The sequence below is a fragment of the Trichechus manatus genome, unplaced genomic scaffold (assembly GCF_000243295.1).
Source record: "Trichechus manatus latirostris isolate Lorelei unplaced genomic scaffold, TriManLat1.0 scaffold00176, whole genome shotgun sequence".
Classification (NCBI taxonomy): domain Eukaryota; kingdom Metazoa; phylum Chordata; class Mammalia; order Sirenia; family Trichechidae; genus Trichechus; species Trichechus manatus.
Genome location: NW_004444112.1, coordinates 4,000,882 through 4,019,421, shown reverse-complemented (window position 1 = coordinate 4,019,421; position 18,540 = coordinate 4,000,882). Strand labels below are relative to the sequence as shown.

The window sequence follows — 18,540 nt, the reverse complement described above, 5'->3', positions numbered from 1 at the left end:
CCACCAGCTGCTCTGTGGGGGAAAGATGTGGCAGTCTGCTTCTGTAAAGATTTACAGTCTTGGAAACCTTATGGGCAGTTCTACTTTGTCATACAGGGTTGCTGTGAATTGGAATTGACTCAATGGCAATGGGTTTGTTTTTTTTTGCTTGGTTCTCCAAAGACACGATGGACTCATTGTAAGCTAGATTTTGTTTAGCATTATGCTTATTATCTGGATTCCAGAAAACTCCACTCCAATAGTGGAGCTGTGATGGCACTTCAAGTCACCAGGTACAAATGTCAGTGGTGACTCTATGTACAATAGTCCTTGAAATTCCTGGATGTAGCCCTTCCCCATCGTGCAGTTACCGAAGTACATCGTTGAAGGGCCGTTGAAGGGCAGCTGTGGGCATTATTATAGTAGCTACTAGTCATGGTGTTGTGGGTCCTTCCTCCTGGGATCCAGCCCCTTCTTCATTCACTAGGTTCTGGATCTGACAACAGGCTCAGACCTTCATCCTGAATAGGAGATTATGAATTTTTTTTTTGGAAACCTCCCTCAGGCCCTGTTTATCCATTATCTTTCTTTGATTGTATATAATGAACAGCACTTTCACTGGCTGCCCATCTGTTTTTCCCCTGAACACAAACATGTTGCCATTGAATCGATTCTGACTCATAGCAACCATATAGGACAGAGTAGAACTGCCCCAGAGGGTTTCCAAGGCTGTAAATCTTTATGAAAACAGACTGCCACATCTTTTGCCTGTGGAGCGGCTGGTGGGTTCAAATTGCTGACTTTTCAGTTAGCAGCCGAGTACCTAACCACTGCACCACCAGGGCTCCTTATTTTTTACTTAGGGACATGATGTCTTACTAACCAAGTCACAAAACCCCGAGGGTCAAACCCACCACAAATTTACTAAATCAGAAAATCTGAGGGTGGCGCCCAGCATTGTGTAACAAACACTCTAGGGGATTCTGATGTTTGCAATTTTTAGCTTAAACAATAAAAAACAGAATCAGAGCATATACTTTTCAAACTACGATGAAAATTTGGAATGTAAATAAATAACCAACAGTTCTTTTTTTTTTAATAGAGTCCCTGGGTGGTGCAAACGATTAAGTGCTCCACTACTAGCTGAAATGTTGGAGGTTCAAACCCATCCAGAGGCACCTTGGAAGACAGGCCTGGCGATCTGCTTCCGAAAGGTCACAGCCTTGAAAACCCTATGGGGAAGTTCTACCATCCTAACGGGGTTGCCAGAAATCGGAATCAACTCAGTGGCAACTAACAACAAAGTTTTTTAAAAGTACAAGAAAAAGATAAGTGAAGTAATAAAGAAAAAACACAATAAAAGGATATATTTAAAATAAATTAGCTATCACATTAAATTAATATGGTACTAAATATGCTCAAATGAGCTATACTGTTGGATGACCTCAAACACCCTTCATGAGTGATTTTACTCAGTGAATCGCCATGGAAAATTTTTAATTTCTATTCAAAGCACAACTAACAGTTCATGTGGGGGCAGGGACTTCCTGAGTTTTGCTTATGGGAAGCCAAGGCCTTACATTTGAAAGTCACCAGACACCATGACCAAGGCATTTAAGACCCCAAATGAGCTGAGATGTCCTTGGGAATCTGCAGTCCATATTTACTCAGAAAACCCCCAAGTCAGCAGCACCCCTTTAGGAGGAAGGGAGGGGAGGATAAAGATAGTACAAAGGGGTAACACCGTGAGTGATAATTATGTCGTTGCTCGGTGCCACTGAGTCGATTCTCTTAGCGACCCCATGTGACAGAGTAGAACAGCCTCATAGGGTTTTCGTGGCTGTAATTGTTACTAAAAGGAGCCCTGATGGTTCATTGCTTAAGTATTCGGCCACTAACTGAAAGATTGGCAGTTGGAACCCACACAGCGGCTCCACTGTCAAAAGACCTAGCAATCTGCTCCTGTAAAGATTACAGCCAAGAAAACTCTATGGGGCAGTTCTACTCTATCACATGGGGTTGCCATGAGTTGAAATTGACTCACTGGTATCCAGCAATTTTTATAGGAGCAGGTCACCAGGTCTTTCTCCCACAGAGCTGCTGGGTGGGTTCAACCACCAACCTTTTGTTAGCAGCCAAGCACTTAACTGGTTGTGCCACCAGGGCTCCTTGGTAATAATTATAACCACAGAGAAAATAATGAAAAGCAAACAAGATAGGATCAAGCAAAAATGAGTGTCAAGCAGTGAAAACCACATGAAGAAAGGGTTTTTTTTTTTTTTTTAAATAAATAAGCCTCAGTGCCTTAAATGGCCCAGTAGAATGTGGCCATTTGTATTTGGATGCTTCTCTCAGCTATAAAATGGGATATAAATGTCATGGGATGATGTTTTCAGTATTCTACTTCCTTAGAGGTGCAGGTAGTTCATGAATCAAGCCTTCAGATTTCTCACAAAGAATTATGTTCTTCATGGGTAGAGGTGTGCGGAACAAAGAAGGGTTTCAATAAATGTTTGTCGAGGTGCCCTGATGCAGGTTGGCAGCAAAAGTATATGAAAAACAAATGCAGAGGCAGAGAACCCTTCACCCCTCAAACACTCCCCAACCAAAAAAAAAAAAAAAAAGGTATGTAACAGTCTTGCAAGGGAAGTATGAAAGCATGTGTGAAGGCATTCCTTTTTGCTTTAACAATTTCTACATCTGCTTCTCCTTTTTTTTTTTTTTTAAAAAAAATATTCCTGAGATGGTCTTCCAGAGTAAACCAAGGCGAGACTTGTGGCTGAAGTTTTTTTTATACAGTTACACTAATCACTGGGTCTGTTTCCTGTATGAGAGTAAAGCCCAAGCTGGATCACATTCTTACATTACTCTTTAGATGACAATTAGTAAAAATCTGTTACAGAAGGTTTTCTCACTGCAATGACACGGGTTCTTCTTTGGTATGAATTGTCAAATGACGAGTCAGATTTTTCTTCTGGCTAACGAGTGACCTTGGTAGTTATATTTGGGAAGTCTTTTGCCAGTATGAGTTCTCTGAAGTTGACTGAGTTGCAATTATTATAGTAGCTACTTGTCATGATGTTGCAGGTTCCTTCCTCCTGGGATCCAGCCTCCTCTTCATTCAGTGGGTTCTGAACCTGACAATAGGCTTAGATCTATGTCCTGAATAGGAAATTATGACCTTTTATTGGGAACTGGTTCAGAACTTCTTTGCAAAAAGCCTTGCCACATATCTCTCCAGTATGAATCCTCTGAATTTCCATGAAGACTGACCTGCAGTTGAACGTTTTCTTACATCCACTGCATTCATAGGGCTTCTCTCCAGTATGACTCCTCATGTGCTGAGTTTAAGGAAGAGCTGTGGTAGAAGGCTTTCCCACATTCATTGTACTTCACAGGTTTTCACTGGTGTGGATCCTATTACAAGACAAAACAGGAACGGTGGGTGAAGGCCCTTCCACACTCAGTGCACTCACAGAGCTTCTCAAGAATGAGTCTGATGGTGCTGCATGAGGTGTGACCGGCGTCTGAAGGCCTTCCCACACTCAATGCACTTATATGGCATCTCCCCAGTGTGGATGACAGTGTGTTGGATGAGGTTGGCACTACGGTGAAAGGCCTTCCCACACTGGACGCACTCATAGGGCTTCTCTCCAGTGTGGATTCGGAGGTGCTGCGTGAGTTCGGAGCTGCATCTGAAGGCCTTTCCACACTTTGCACAATCATAGGGCTTTTCTCCAGTGTGGATGACATAGTGCTGAATTAAGTATTCCCGACTGCTGAAAGTTTTCTCACACTCTTTGCACTCAAAGGGTTTTTCGCCAGTGTGGGTCCTATTATGGCGGATAAAAGTGGAACGGTGAGTGAAGGCCATTCTACATTCACTGCACTCATAGGGCTTCTCTCCTGTGTGAATGGGATGATGCTGCATGAGGTATGACCTGCGTTTGAAGGCCTTCCCACACTCGACACACTTGTATGGCTTCTCCCCTGTGTGAATGAAGTAGTGCCGGATGAGGGTGGAACTCTGGCTAAAGACTTTCCCACACTCGTTGCATTCATAGGGCTTCATTCCAGTGTGAACCTGCTGGTGTCGAACAAGGTTCCATTTCCTGTTAAAACCTTTCCCGCATTCTTTGCATTCGTAGGGGTTCTTCCCTGCAGGGGTCATACGTGGCCTGTGTGAGTCAAGTTTGTGGAGAATGTCTCCTGGAGAGACTCGCTCCTGTAACGCCCTCGAGTGCAGACTCTCCTCTGTCAACCAACCGTCAAGTTCAATGCTCATTTTCCCAGGATGGGTCTGCTTGTGGAGGTTTGTGCCTGGCCTCATTTGTCCTTTCTGCGTTTCCTGATCCCTGGCTTGCCCCAACCTGGAGTCCTTTGGAGATCCTTGAGTCAGGCTTCTCTGGAGCAAATCTTCCTTGGACAAGATTGGCTTAGAAGCAGTGGGCTCTCTGGTCTGAAATTTTGCTCTATCACCTGAAGTAATTCAATATACAAAGGGGGCCTATTAGTGATGTGACATAGAAGAAACAAAATCACCAATGCAGTGGAAAAATGAGGATGAAAATACTGTCTCTGGTATCTGCTGTGTTTTGACATCTTTGAAACCCAGGTTACCAATTACTTTCTTTTATTGTCCTTGTACTGTTGACACTGTTAAAGGGAAAACCTGGAGGAGAGGCTGGGGCAGGGGATAGAAGACCTGGAGTAGAGACCCCACTTTACCACCCAAATTAAGGGAGGGAGGACAGAGTAATAATGACACTATATGTGGGTATTTGCTGTAAGAATTAATGCTTGTTGATGCTATGAGACTATAGGGAAGTGGTGCATAACCACATATGGGAGAGAAAGAGGTCATGGAAGACCTCCTAGAGGAGGTGATCCATGAACTGAGTCTTAATGAAGTCCTAATTGGAGATGCTAGATGGAAGTAAAAGGAGGCACTGAGTTGAGGTGGAAGGAGTAAACATGGGTAGACTTACCCTTAGAGACTACTTAAGAGTTAAAAGAAGAAAAGGCCACCAGATGCCTGGTGAAACCAACACTGAAGGGATGATTAGAGGAAGAAGACAGGTGAGCCTAGCAGAAGAGGGACAGAAGGACAAACAAGGCCAAATGGGGTAAAAGCTCAAGCATATTAAGATCTGACAAGCTTCTGCTGTGTCAAGAAGTCATATAGCGTGATGTTAAGAGTTGGCACTCTGGAGCCAGAATGCCTCTGTTCAAATCCTGCCTCTACCAACTAAGCTGACCTTGGATGAATTATTTTCTCCTCTAAGGCTCAACTTCCTCCTCTGGGAAACTAGGAGACCCTCAGTTTCTCAGGCTGTTGTGAGGGCTAAACGAGAAAATGCGTGTAAAGCACTCAGCACAGTTCTTGACACAGCATCAATGCTCACTAAATTGTGGGCCATCATCCTGTATTTATTCTCATTGTTGTATTGGGCAATTAGAATGACAACAGTCATGTCAGCACAGTTTCTCTGCTGTCGCTCTGAGAAATTTGATTACTGTGCTTTAAAGAGTAAAGTGGACAACACCAAGTGTTGAGGAGGATCTAGTGCAATAGTATATGGCGAGTGGGAGTGTGAAATGGTGCAGCCACTCTGAAAAAATATTTTTCAGTTTGTCCTAAAGCTGAGCATAGACCTACCCCATGACCCAGCAATTCTTGAGTATATAACCAACAGATTTAAGTGTTTATAGCCCCTAAATATTATGAACAAGAATATTCATAGCAGTGTCCTTCATAATATCCAAGCAATGTAAACATTATAACTGTTTATCAACAGGAGAATGAAAAAAATACATTGTGATATTTTCACACAATGTTATAGGACACAGTATACAGAATCAACCAATCTCATAGACATATGATGAGCAAAAGAAGAAGAGAAGAAGTACAGAAAAGAGAAAAATACCTTGGGGTTCCATTTATATACATTCAAGAATAGTCAAAATTAATCCACAGTGGTAATAGTCTAAATAGTGACTGCCATTGTAAGAGGACCTATTAACAAGGATGGGACCAGGAGTCTGTCAATGTGCCAGAAATATTCTAAATCTTGACCCAGGTAGAGGATTTGTTGTTGTTGTTAGTTGCTGTCGAGTTGATTCCAACTCACGGCGATCCCAAGTGTACAGAGTAGAACTGCTCCATAGCGTCTTCAAGGCTGTGACCTTTCAGAAGCAGATCGCCAGGCCTGTCTTCTGAGGTGCCTCTGGGTGTGTTTGAACTGCCCACCAAGTAGTTGAGTGCTTATCTGATTGTGCCACTATTTTTTAACACAAACTTTGTTATATGCTGAGACATTAGCAGCTAGGGAAGGGAAGATTTGGAACAATGTCTGAATGTGCGGGAGCTGGTGCAGGAGAAAGCTGAGGTAACAGATGTGGGGAGGCCTGTTAGAAATCTCTGACATGGTCCAAGCAAAAGATGATGAGAGCTTGGACTAGGGTGTTGGTGATGGAGTTGATGAAGGTGGTGGAGATGATGGATTCAAGAGACTCATACGATGTAAAATAGGCTGGACTTAGGGATGGATGGATTGTTAGCTTTGATGGAGATGGAGGTGTTGAGGGGCTATCTGCGGTTGTTTCCAGCCTTCTAATCTACTTTGATGACAGGACTAATCTCTGAACCAGGGCATGTGAGAGTAGCAGGCATGATCAGGAGTTTCTTCTTAGGCACGATGAGCTCGAGGTACCTTTGAGACACTTCAGTAAAGATGTGAGACTGAGGAGATGGGGGCTGTTTGGAACTGAGGGCTGGAGGTGGAGCCAGCCAAAGACACTCACTGGCTGGCTGAACACCTCCCATCAGACGGGAGAAACCATGATTTTGCGGTGATGCCAGTCTACTTGGTGAATGGCTCCAGCTGCACTCAGCAGCACAGATGTGGGCCACACAAGGCCAGAGGCCACCATGGTGTTTCTCAGGGCAAGGGGAGCAGCACAATATAGTACAAGGGACTGCTTTTGAGTACAGGTAGTCCTCAACTTACAACATATTTGATTTATGACAAACTGCACTTATGACTTAAATTGTTAGTAATATGTACTAAGTACAATGCTGCAGCTTGTAATTTGCTGATGTTGTAATTCTTAGATGTTCATTTGCAGATGTTCAAAGATCGGATTTATAAAGACACTGATAATAAAAGGCAATAATAATGAAAAAAATTAGGTATTTGACTTACGTCAGAACCGACTTACAACAGTCATCGGAACACAACTCCATCATAAAGTGGGGACTACGTGTATCTGATGGGCAAACAGGAGAATGGATGAATTGATGGAGAAGGTGGGAAAGAGTGGGATACAGAGCATAGTGTAGATTGTAATTTGAAGCGGAAGAAAGGCCTCTTTACCTCTGAGTCCAGAAAAGTCCAGAAAGAAATGTGTGATATTACTATTACTGATTATGATTAGTGTTATTCCATGGATAATACTAAGAGCTTGCTACTTCTGTGGACCCTTAGTATGGGTCAGGCACTATTTAAAACAGTTTGCTGCATCCTCTAATTACAGCTTCAAATAACGCAATAACATAGAAATTCTTATCAGTCTTATTTTTTAAGAGTATGCGGAGTATAGCACATTCATTTGCTCTTCTCCTTGGGCACGCAGCTAATCCACATTTCCCAGTCCTCTGCCCCCAGATCTGGCCAAACACCTAGTTCCTGTCAATGGAACGTGTGGAAGTGAAGTGTGTGTCCAACTGACTGTGACTTGTCCTCTTCCTTTCTTTTCTCCTCCATCAGCTGGATGATGCCAGAGACACCTTAACACTACAGGTTGACATTAGAAGGTACCCGGGTCTCTGAATAACTGTGTGGCACACAGCTCCCCATTAATGCATGCTGCACTTTGATGGGCGTGAGATACAAGCAGACCCCCAGGAAGGGCACCACAAGGAGTCTCACACAGAAGTTCAGAGGCCATGGTCCCTTGCTGTCTGAAGGCTGCCATGAGCCCACCTGACCAGCTTTTGGCTGCCCACCTGAACCGGTGCTTTGGGAGGGGCCTCTCTTCACTCTCCACAGTTCCTGCCCGTGCTCCAGTAGGTGGGTCAACTCTGGTTTGGGAACTGGATGTCCTGTTAATGGAGAAAGAAATAGGACAGAGGTGTTTTGATAAGAAGAATGAAACGTCTCAGTTCTGTCTGGGGCTTCATGACACGGACATCATGAACGAAGCTCCTCTCAACGCAGCAAACAAAATGCTGATTGGTGACCTGGGAACCAAAGGCACAAGCACCTTTCTTGGGTTCCAATGCTGTAGAGACAGTGCTGGCTGTCTACACAGCACCCATCCACTTGACCTCTGTCTTTCTGTCTTGGTTACCTAGTGCTGCTATAACAGAAATACCACAAGTGGGTGCCTTTAATAAACAGAAATTTATTGTTTCACAGTTAAGAAGGCTGGAAGTCTGCATTCAGGACACTGGCTCTAGGGAAAGGCTTTCTCTCTCTATTGGCACTGGGGGAAAGTCCTTGTCTCTTCAGCTCCTGTTCCTTGGTTGGTTCCTTGGTGATCTTCATGTGGCCTGGCATCTATTTTTCCCCATCTCTGCTTGCTTAATCTGCTCTTAAGAGATTGATTTAAGACACACCCTACACGAATAATGCCTCATTTACATAACAAAGAAAACTCATTCCAAAATGGGATTATAACCACAGATATCAAAACAAACAAACAAACAAACCCTTTGCCATTGAGTCGATTCCGACTCATAGTGACCCTACAGGACAGAGCAGAACTGCCCTGTAGAGTTTCCAAGGAGTGGCTGGTGGATTTGAACTGCTGACCTTTTGGTTAGCAGCCGAGCTCTTAACCACTATGCCAGCAGGGTTCCAACCACAGGTATAGGGGTTAAGAATTACAACATATTTTTGGGGGGTACCATTCAATCCACAACAACCTCCATTTGTTCAAGTACATACCCCTTTCACATGCAGCTGTGGGACACAGAGAAGATGAGCCCCTCCTTCCAGAAGGTGTTGTTGTTGTTGGGTCCGTCAAGGGGATTCCAACTCAGAGTGACCCATGTGAGAGAACAGAACTGCCCTATAGGGTTTTCTAGGTTGTAATCTTTATGGGAGCAGATCTTTCCCAATGAGCCACTGGGTGAGTTCGAACCACTGACCTTTCAGTTAGCTGAGCGCTTAACTACCACACAAAGGTATTTCCTAATTCATTTACATCACTGGTTCTCAAACACCCCTGCTTCACAAACACGTAGGGATGGATGTCCGATTCCAACCTCAAACTAAATGAAAGGCAATCTCTTGGGGTGAGCCATGGGAATCAGGAACTTTGAAAGCTCCCCAGGAGATTCTGGAGACCAGAGAGGCTTGAGAACCACTGGTCTAGATCAATCAGCGAGTGGCACTCCCACCATCAGTAGTCTGAAGGAGACAGGTGAACTGAGCTAGACACTCATTCTGAAAAGAAAGGTAGTCCAGTATGGGAGGTGAGGGCTAGGCAAGAGGCAGGCTGGCCCAGCTACTGCACTGCTCAGCATCCTGCGACCCCTGTGAGGGAGCCAACCTGAGGATAGGGTAGATACCTGGACCAGGGAGAGGAGCAGAGAACTCTGACGTCCCTGATGACATCACTGTGCTGCTGTGTCCCCCAAGCCAAGAGCCAGCCCCATGTCGGGGCTTCTCATCAGGTGAGGCAGTAAATTTCCTTCTAGGAAAGCATTAAAAGCTTGCAAGTGGCCATCCAAGGCACAACGATTGGTCTCTATTCTCCTGGAACAACAGAAGAAGGACAGTCAGGAACAGGAGGAGGAATTGGAATGTGTGGCTAATTGCCTCCACGAACAGCTGCCTCCTTTGCCATGAGACCAGAACTAGATGGTGCCCGGCTACCATTACTGAACATTTTAATCAAAGAATCCATAGAAGAATCCTGATCAAAAGGGGGAAACTGTGGAACAGAATTTAAAATTCTCATGGCATCCAGACTTTCTGGAGCCATTAGGGCTTAATGAATCCCTGAAACTACTGCCCTGAGATAATCTTTAAACCTTAAACCAAGAATATCCCCTGAAGTCTTCTTAAAACCAAACAACAGTTTAGCTTAACTAGCAAAGAATGTATGCCTTGAGCATTATGTTCTTTTCAGAACTATCTACATGGGATCAAAGTGATAACAGCAACTCAGAAGATTAGATAGGAACCTTAGAGGGTGGTAAGTATGTTAATTGTGGGGGAACAACTCAAAAAAGGAGAGTGAGAATGGTCCCACAACTTGAAGAATGTAATCAATGTCACTGAATTGTTCATGGAGAAACAGTTGAATTGGTGTAAGTTCTGCTGTGTATATTCTCAACAACAACAACAAATTTCTTTCCAGGAGAAACCAGTTTGGGTTGGTCTTCTATTACAAGCAGCAAAGCACATTTCAATCGATGGAGGGCATAAAAGACAGAAGGGCTGTATAGAAGTCTTGACTGGCAGATTCCTATCCCCTGCCCAGGGTTCATCCTGTTGTCACGCAGTAAATGCTCACTGGTGTCTGCTGGGTGCCTGGCACCTAGCTCAGTGATGGGTCATGGAAGAGCTGACTCAGATCTTCCTTCAGCTCTGTCAGGAGTCAAGCTCCCTGCTGCCTCAGGGCCTTTGCACATGCTGCTTCCTCCACTTGGAACTCTGCCCCTCACCTCCCCACTTTTAAAAGGGAATTTTGTATTACTCTGGTAAATGAGAAAACCAGTTTCACTTGCCACAAAAAGTTACCATCGAAACACAAGTGCAAATGGTTTGCACTTGGACTACTAATGGAAAGGTCAGCGGTTCAAACCCACCCAGCAGCACTACAGAAGATGGGCCTGGCAATCTGCTTACATAAAAATTAAAACCAAAAAAACCTATTGCTGTCTAGCCAATTCTGACTCATAGTGATCCTACAGGACAAAGTAGAACTGCCCCATAGGGTTTCCTAGGCTGTAATCTTTATGAAGATTTACAGAGATAAGGAGCCCTGGAGTTGCAGTGGTTAAAGCACTCAGCTGCTAACCAAAAAGTCGGCAGTTCAAACCCACCAAGCCGCTCAGTGGAAGAAAGATGTGGCAGTCTGCTTCTGTAAAGATTACAGCCTTGGAAACCCTATGTGGCAGTTCTACTCTGTCCTTTAGGGTCGCTATAAGTCGGAATCGGCTCGACAGCAGTGGGTTTAATCTTTACGGAAGCAGATTGCCATGTCTTTCTCCTGCAAAGCTGCTGATGGGTTTGAACTGTCAACCTTTCAGTTAGCAGCCAAGTGCTTAACTACTGTGCCACCAGAGCTCCTTACCTAAAGAGTACAACCAAGAAAACCCTATGGAGCAATTCTACTCTGTAACACATGGAGTCGCTGTGAGTTGGAATCAACTCAATGGCAATGGGCTCCGTTTTTTGTTTTTTGCATCGCTCTGGTAAATGAGAAAACCAGTTCCACTTGCCACAAGTGGAAGCTTACCATCAAAACACAACAATGGAATTGTAATAATAATATGACATCCCCGCGAGCTCATGCAGCTGAGAGTAGTGTCTGCTCCTGCTGCTGAAATGGGAAAAATCCACAGCTGGGGGGCATGGAACACTCGGCACTGAACCGAGATTTCTCTTGACAACAATGAGCATGCTGGATAGAGGAGGGACAGGGATCAGCTTTCTCAGGGTATCCTCCTGTGGCATCTGGTACCCCGTCTGTGCACCCTCTAACATCATCTCCTGTACCAATGGAGGAGTGTGGCCCAGGCCTTAGGAAACAAGGGCAGATGGTGCAGGCACCGGCCACCTTCTTACCTAGACTGTGTTGTTTAGGAAGATGACAGGGGGCACTGATGGCAGATGCCTCTGTGGGGTGGGGGGTTGCTGCCTGACTCACCCCATTCTCTGAGAACAGCCATCACCCACAGCCTTGGTAACTGGGCTGTGGGGACAATGCACCCAACCAGGCTGGGCCAATCTGCTTCTCTCTTGTGGACTCTAGAATGAGGACCACAGATGAAGGCCAGCCTGTGCTGAGCGCTGGGGTAAGGGTCTGTGTTTAGAAGGACCATGTTTCTTGCCCAACGACCCCTGGGGAAGACACTGGAGATCAGGTAGGAGATGGGACCAGAAGATTGCAGGAGCTATGGGGAGGAGGCAAGGCGGCTCCTATGGCCTTTGTGACTGGCTAGGACATCAAGAGGCTGCAGGTCCCTCACACAGGTGAGAGGTGAGGCCTTACCCAGTGAGATGAGGAGCCTGCAGGTCTCCAGCATCACCTCCCGGTACAGGGTCCTCTGGGCCAGGTCCAGCTGCCCCCACTCCTCCCGTGTGAAGGTCACGGCTACATCCTTGAACATCACGGACACCTGGAAAATCCAACAGGTAGGCATGTTGGCCTTGGGACTGCCTGCTGGGATTAGAGGTTGTTGCTCAGGCAGTGGGGAAGATGCAGAGAGACTTATGGCCGGAATCACCAGGCCCCTGAGGGCCTAGCTTTGTGCTGGGCTCCATGGTGAGCTAGATGCTACCTTTGGACATTATGCAGTTGTCTGAGAGAAAAGCCTTCAGAGGAGAAAGCCACTGGAGAAGGACACAAGGGTAGGACAACCCTGTGTAGACTGAGAGGCAGACAGTAAGTGTGCCAGGATGTCAGAGGAATGAGGGGAAATGATATTAATACCGGTAGTCCCTGACTTATGACAGGGTTCTGTCCCAAAGACTCCATTGTAAGTCAGTTCTAATGGAAGTCGAATACCTCTTTTTCTTTTTTTTTTAGTTTTCATTATTGCCTTTTATTATCAGTATCTTTATAAATCATAAATTTGAACATCTGACAATAATAAGATCAGCAAATTACACACTGCGACATTTTATGTAGTACATATTACTAACAATAAGATGTACCCAATAAAACCCGAAAACAGATGGTTGTAAATGCAGTTCATCCTAACTCGAACACGTCGTTAAGTCGGGGATTATCTGTACTTCCAGCAGTGATTAACAGCAGCACAGCTTAGCCCCACTCATCTTCACGGTATGTCTGCATGTGCTAAGGACTGTGGTCAAGGGATTAAAGGTCCCAGGTTCTGGCTTCAGACTCCAGGGTTGGCATCCAGCCTCTTTAAATCAATGCTGGCCTGCTGTGTGACCTTGGGGACGTCACTTCATTTCTCTGAGTCGTGGTTTCCACAGCAATACAATGATAGTGCCCACTTAGCCAGCTAAACTAAAGAGAAAATGTTCACAAAGCAAATGCTGGGATGCCTGGCACATTTAAATGCTTGGTGTGTTTTTGTGACTTTTACTAATCTTTCCACAGCCCATAAGTTAAATGCAATAATCACCTCCATGTCAGAGTCAGCAAGGATCCCTGGTGGCGCAGTAGTTAACTGCTCGGCTGCTAACCTAAAGGTCAGTGGTTCCAACCCATTAGCTGCTCTGTGGGAGAAAGATGTGGCAGTCTGCTCCTGTAAAGATTTACAGCCAAGAAAACCCTATGGGGCAGTTCTACTGTCCTGAAGGGTCACTATGAGTTGGAATTGACTTGAAGGCAACAGGTTTGGGTTTTCTTGGTCAGTCAGTGCCCTGAGGCTCAGGCAGCTCCAACAGTCACCCAGAGACTCAAGTCTAAGGGGCAAAGTGAGGATTTGAACATCTAGTGAAAGACCACACAATCTCACCCTCCTAGGACAAGTCTTGGGAAATGGTGGAGCCCCTAACAACCACACAGGCCCTCTCAAGCTTCCTTAAACAAAAATATCAGCTGCCTTTGTCTATGTGGTTCCATCCAGCTGAAATGTCCCCATGCTGCCCTCATTCCCAAACCCATCTGCTGAAGGGAGATCTGCCTGCCTGCGAAATTTTACTTCGGCGTCTCCCTCAGGCCTCTCTGGCTGACTGTAGGTGGAGTGTGATTAAGGACACAGACTCTGGTGGTTGACATCCTGGGTTTGAGTTTTCTGCTACTTAAGAGCTGTGTGACCCCGGGCAGGTAACTTAACCTCTCTGGGCCTCAAGTTCTTGTTCTGAAAAGCAGGAATGATAATAGAACCTAACTCTGAAGAGATGGTGATGAAATGAGATAATACATAATAATTACCCATCAGCCTATTTCAATCGCTCAATGAAGGACGGCTACATGGTTGTTTAGTTTTTGTTATTTTTCCTCTTTGCTCCCATAGCAATCTGGAACACTGTGACCAGCCCATGTCCCTCCTTTTGTAATCATGCCAGTTTACCTGCTGAAAGATGTGAGAAGATGGACAGGTTGGGGCAAGAGTTACTTCAGCTAGAACTAAAAAGACCAGGAAAAGAGTCTCCTAAGAGGTGATGTTGATGAATGGGAAGGCTGTGATGGGGTGGCCCTGAAGACATCTGGGGACAGTGTCTCAGACACAGGGAACTGCCAGGACAAAGGCTGCAAATTGGGAAAGAGCTAGGCATGTTGAGGAACTCCTTGGATGTAGAGGGCAAGGGAAGAATGGGAGGTGAGAAAGACACAGAGGTGGTTGGCTGGGGCAGCTCCAGTAGGGACCTGCAGGCCATGGTGGTGGGGGGCGGGGGTTGGGCTTATTCTAAATGTGATACGAGCCCCTGCAGGGCAGACATATTTGTCCACCAGCCATTTCCTGAGTACCTTTTACAGACTCAGCCTCTTGTAGGCCTGGGTATACAGCAGTGAACAGGTGCTCATCTTCCAGTGTTAGATATAGATCCTCAGCCAACAGCTAAGTAAATGAGCAAGGTAACGTCAGATGGCTCCAAGGATTCCAACGAGGGGAAAAAAAATAGAGAAGAATAGAGATTAGGGGTGATTTTAGATGGGGCAACCAGGGAAGGCCCCTTTGGGGAGAGGTCACAGGAGTTACTGAAGTGAAGGAAGGAACCACGCAGACAGTAAGTGAACAAATAAGACAAGTCCTGACCGTGATCAGGGCTATGATGATGAGGGTAAGAGGGTGACGTGCTAGAGAGTAACCCTGGGCCTGTTGTGTGTTTATGTCCAAAGGGACACCATGCTTCTGCACACTGTCATCTCCGAACACTTTAATGTTCTCACTTTTCATTTATATATCTATATATCTTAAATACATTCACTCCTGTCACTGAATTTGCTCTATGTGCAGTAAACTGATGGCAAGTGCAAAGATAAATCCAGGGGCCTTCCTCGCTCCCAGCCTGCCCTGCAGTCTTCTCTGACCTTGCAGAGAAACAATCCCAAAATGCACAACTCCCACCAGCTTCCATCCACAAGCTCTACTCCTCTATTCGTCCCAGTCCTTAGCTGTGTAGGAGCCACAGGTTAGGGAGGACCACAAACCAGACTGGGGTGAGCGCCTAAGATCACTGCATGCCCAGGGACGTACCTCCCTGGAAAGAGTCCACAGCGATGTTCCTGGGCCGTGCTAGGCCCTGAAGACACATATTGGATGTACCCTTTCCTGGTGCTCTCAAGGCAGGGGAGGGATGATTAATATTCTCATTTTGTTGTTGTGTGCAGTTGAGTCAATTCCAACTCAAAACAACCCATGTGACAGGGCAGAACTGCGCCCATAGAGTTTTCCATGTCTTTCTCCCGTGGAGTCGCTGGGTGGGTTCCAACTGCTGACCTTTCCGTTAGCAGCTGACCATTGTTGCCACCAGGGCTCCTGTATTCCCATTTTAGACCCGAGGAAACGAGGCCAAAGGTAGCAAGGGGAGAGCCCCGGAAAGGGGCACAGATGGATCCACACCGAAGTCTCAGAAGTCTGAAGTCAGCGCAGCCCCCTGCCCATAGTTCTGGGCAGACGGCGCGAGGTAAGGGGATTCTGAAAACCTACACTTCACCCGACCATACCGCATCCCACTGCTTCCCAGTTATAGGAACCTCCCCAGATGACCCCTGGCCTGGACCGCAGTACCCTGGGTTCGAAGTGACCTCACCCCAGAGCCTCCAGACCCAACCAGATGGGATAAGTAAGGCGAAGAGCCACAGGACACCGCCATCCCGCATATGGGGCGCTGGCATCATGTGGGTGGGGGTCCCAGCGGGTGACCGTCGGGGGACCCTCCACTCACCCGCGCCGGGCCCATCAACGCAGCTGCCGCCATGGGACCCTGCGAGAAGAGCCAGGCTGGGATAGAGGCGCCCGGGGGGATTCCTGGGGCTCAGCCAGACACTCCCTCGGGTCCTACAAGGGCGCAGAGGTGACTTCCATCCTTCTTACAGTCCTTCACAGCCCGGTAGCGGACACGCCCTCGACCCTCCCGGCGGTTGTGGACAGACCGGCTTGCAACAACTGAACGTTGTCTGATGCCGGAAGTCCCGCCCCAGCCAACGCTAGTCGCAGAAGAAAGGTTCCTCTCTTGGGCCGTCATTGGTCCAACGCTCGCCGCCGTCCCTCGGCACAGCCTTCTGGGTAATGTAGTTTTTGTTCTGCCTCCGGCAAGGCAACATTCTCCATGGCAACGGCCAAGTGGCACCAGAGTGACACTGGGAAGTTGTGTCCAGAGGATATAATGAAGGAAGAGGAACAGCGGACTTTTCTTAAAGGGAAGCACCTAGATTTCCGTGTCATGTTTTCTGTAAAAGAGATGCTCTCAATGGACCAAGTAGACGCAAGATACCGTAATGTCACTGAGACACAAAGTGCTCCACCCATGTTGTCAGTTGCCGTGGAGTCGATTCCACACATGGACACTCCATGTGTGCAGAGTAGAAACTGTTCCATAGGATTTTTAAGGCTGTGTCCTTTTGGAAGTAGATATCCAGGCCTTTCTTCCAAGGCACCTCTGGGTGGACTTTACACCCAGTAGTTGAGCGCTTAACCATTTGCACCACCCAGGGACTCAGGAGGCAAAAAACAAATGTAAGTGAGGAAACAGAAACCTTATAGAATTATGTCAAGTGAATGGGAGAAATAATTGAAAATAATATGGGTACTCTGCTACTAACAGAAAGGCGATCGGTGGTTCGAACCCACGCAGCTGCTTTGCAGTGGAAAGACCTGGCGATCTGCTCCTGTAAAGATTGTTGTTGTTAGGTGCTCTCAGTTGGCCATGACTCATAGCGACCTCGTGTATAACAGAAATGTTGCCAGGTCCTGCACCATCCTCACAACCGTTGCTATGTTTGAGCCCATTGTTGCAGCCACTGTGTCAATCCATCTCACTGAGGGTTTCTTTCGTTTTCATTGACCCTCTACCAAGCATGATGTCCTTCTCCAGAGACTGGTCCCTCCTAATAACATGTCCAAAGCCATCTTTGCTTCTAAGAAGCATTCTGGCTATACTGTCTTTGAGACTGATTTGTTCATTCTTCTGACAGTTCATAGTATATTCAATAGTCTTTGCCAACATCATAATTCAAATGTGTCGGTTCTTCTTGGAGGTTCCCTTTTCCTTGTCCAGCTTTTGCATGCATATGAGGTGATTGAAAAGACCATTGCTTGAGTCAGGTGCACCTTAGTCCGCAGAGTGATACTTTTGCTTTTTAACACTTTAAAGAGATCTTTTGCAGCAGATTTGCCCAATGCAATATGTAGATTGCAGCCTAGAAAACCCTACGGTCACACGGGTCGCTATGAGTTGAAATCGACTTGACAGCACCTAACAAAAACAACAGAGCTCATTATTGTTTTATTGAAAATATGGGAGAATGTGTTAAACAATACCAAATGGGTGCAAACATTATTAGAATTAATAGCATATTTTAGGATGCACATTCATGCTGCTTAAGTAATCAGAAATAAATATTTCTTGCCATAGGTAATATTCTCTTTAAAATTATAAAGGATATTATCTTATGTAAGGTAAATAAAATTTTACAAAGCAACACAAATTTTAAGGGGTACTGAAGCAAAATTAAGGACTGTTTAATATGTTAAGATCAGAATGAAATAACAGCTGAGACATACTGTAGACTGAGAGAGAAGATCTAATATTGCAAATAATTTATCAAGTAAGTTTCTTATTAAATGTAATGCCAATCAAATTGTAACCTATCTAAAATTCCCCAGTAGTTTCAAAATTTTAAAAATTAATGAAAATAAATAAATTTAAAACATGCAATGAAGAGAATTTGCCCTGACAAAGATAAAGTATACTTGCAATAGGCTTGACTGACATAGAAATCTGCAGTTAGGTTGGTGCAACAAACACACATACACACACACCCACATCCACATGAAGTCAATTACAATTATTGAGAAAATAATTTATTATGTCATATTAATTTTTCTGAGATTTAGTTGAAAAAATAGAGGTAAATTTTGACTACCCCAATTAGACATCTTTAAAAACAGGATTTAAAAATAAAGAGTGACAATTATCCCACATAAAATTATTTGCAGATATTTTTATAATCTTGGACAGGTAGAATCATTGCATCATATGGCACAGACTAGAGGATATTTTATTTCATAAAATAATAATAAAAGCAGAAATATACCACAAATTAAAATCGAACCAGAATCAAATGTTTAAATATGAAGAATATAAAAGAGAAAACTATTGATAATCACCTGAATATTGGTTCTAATCGGTTGGCTAAAAGACAAAAAAAAAAAAAAAAAAAAAAAAAGGCCGGCAC

The 18,540-nt window shown here is 45.2% G+C and overlaps 1 protein-coding gene across 1 annotated transcript; it reads right to left on the bottom strand.

The window, feature by feature from the left end:
- Nucleotides 1-3,463: 3,463 nt before the first annotated feature.
- Nucleotides 3,464-16,181, bottom strand: LOC101348468 (zinc finger protein 550-like). The gene is made up of 4 exons (XM_004386955.3): nt 16,029-16,181; nt 12,211-12,337; nt 7,988-8,083; nt 3,464-4,458 (listed from the first exon to the last, which is right to left on the bottom strand). The coding sequence occupies exons 1-4, from the start codon at nt 16,059-16,061 to the stop codon at nt 3,464-3,466; spliced, it is 1,251 nt and encodes a 416-aa protein (XP_004387012.3). The 5' UTR covers nt 16,062-16,181.
- Between the last annotated feature and the right edge of the window lie 2,359 nt (nt 16,182-18,540).

Excerpts from the sequence above, each read along its gene's own strand:
- LOC101348468 (XM_004386955.3), bottom strand. The coding sequence starts at position 16,061 with ATGGCGGCAGCTGCGTTGATGGGCCCGGCGCGG. Across the intron at positions 12,338-16,028 it reads CGTTGATGGGCCCGGCGCGG|GTGTCCGTGATGTTCAAGGA; the intron begins GTGAGTGGAGGG and ends TGGATTTTCCAG. Across the intron at positions 4,459-7,987 it reads CTCCCAAAGCACCGGTTCAG|GTGATAGAGCAAAATTTCAG; the intron begins GTGGGCAGCCAA and ends GAATTACTTCAG.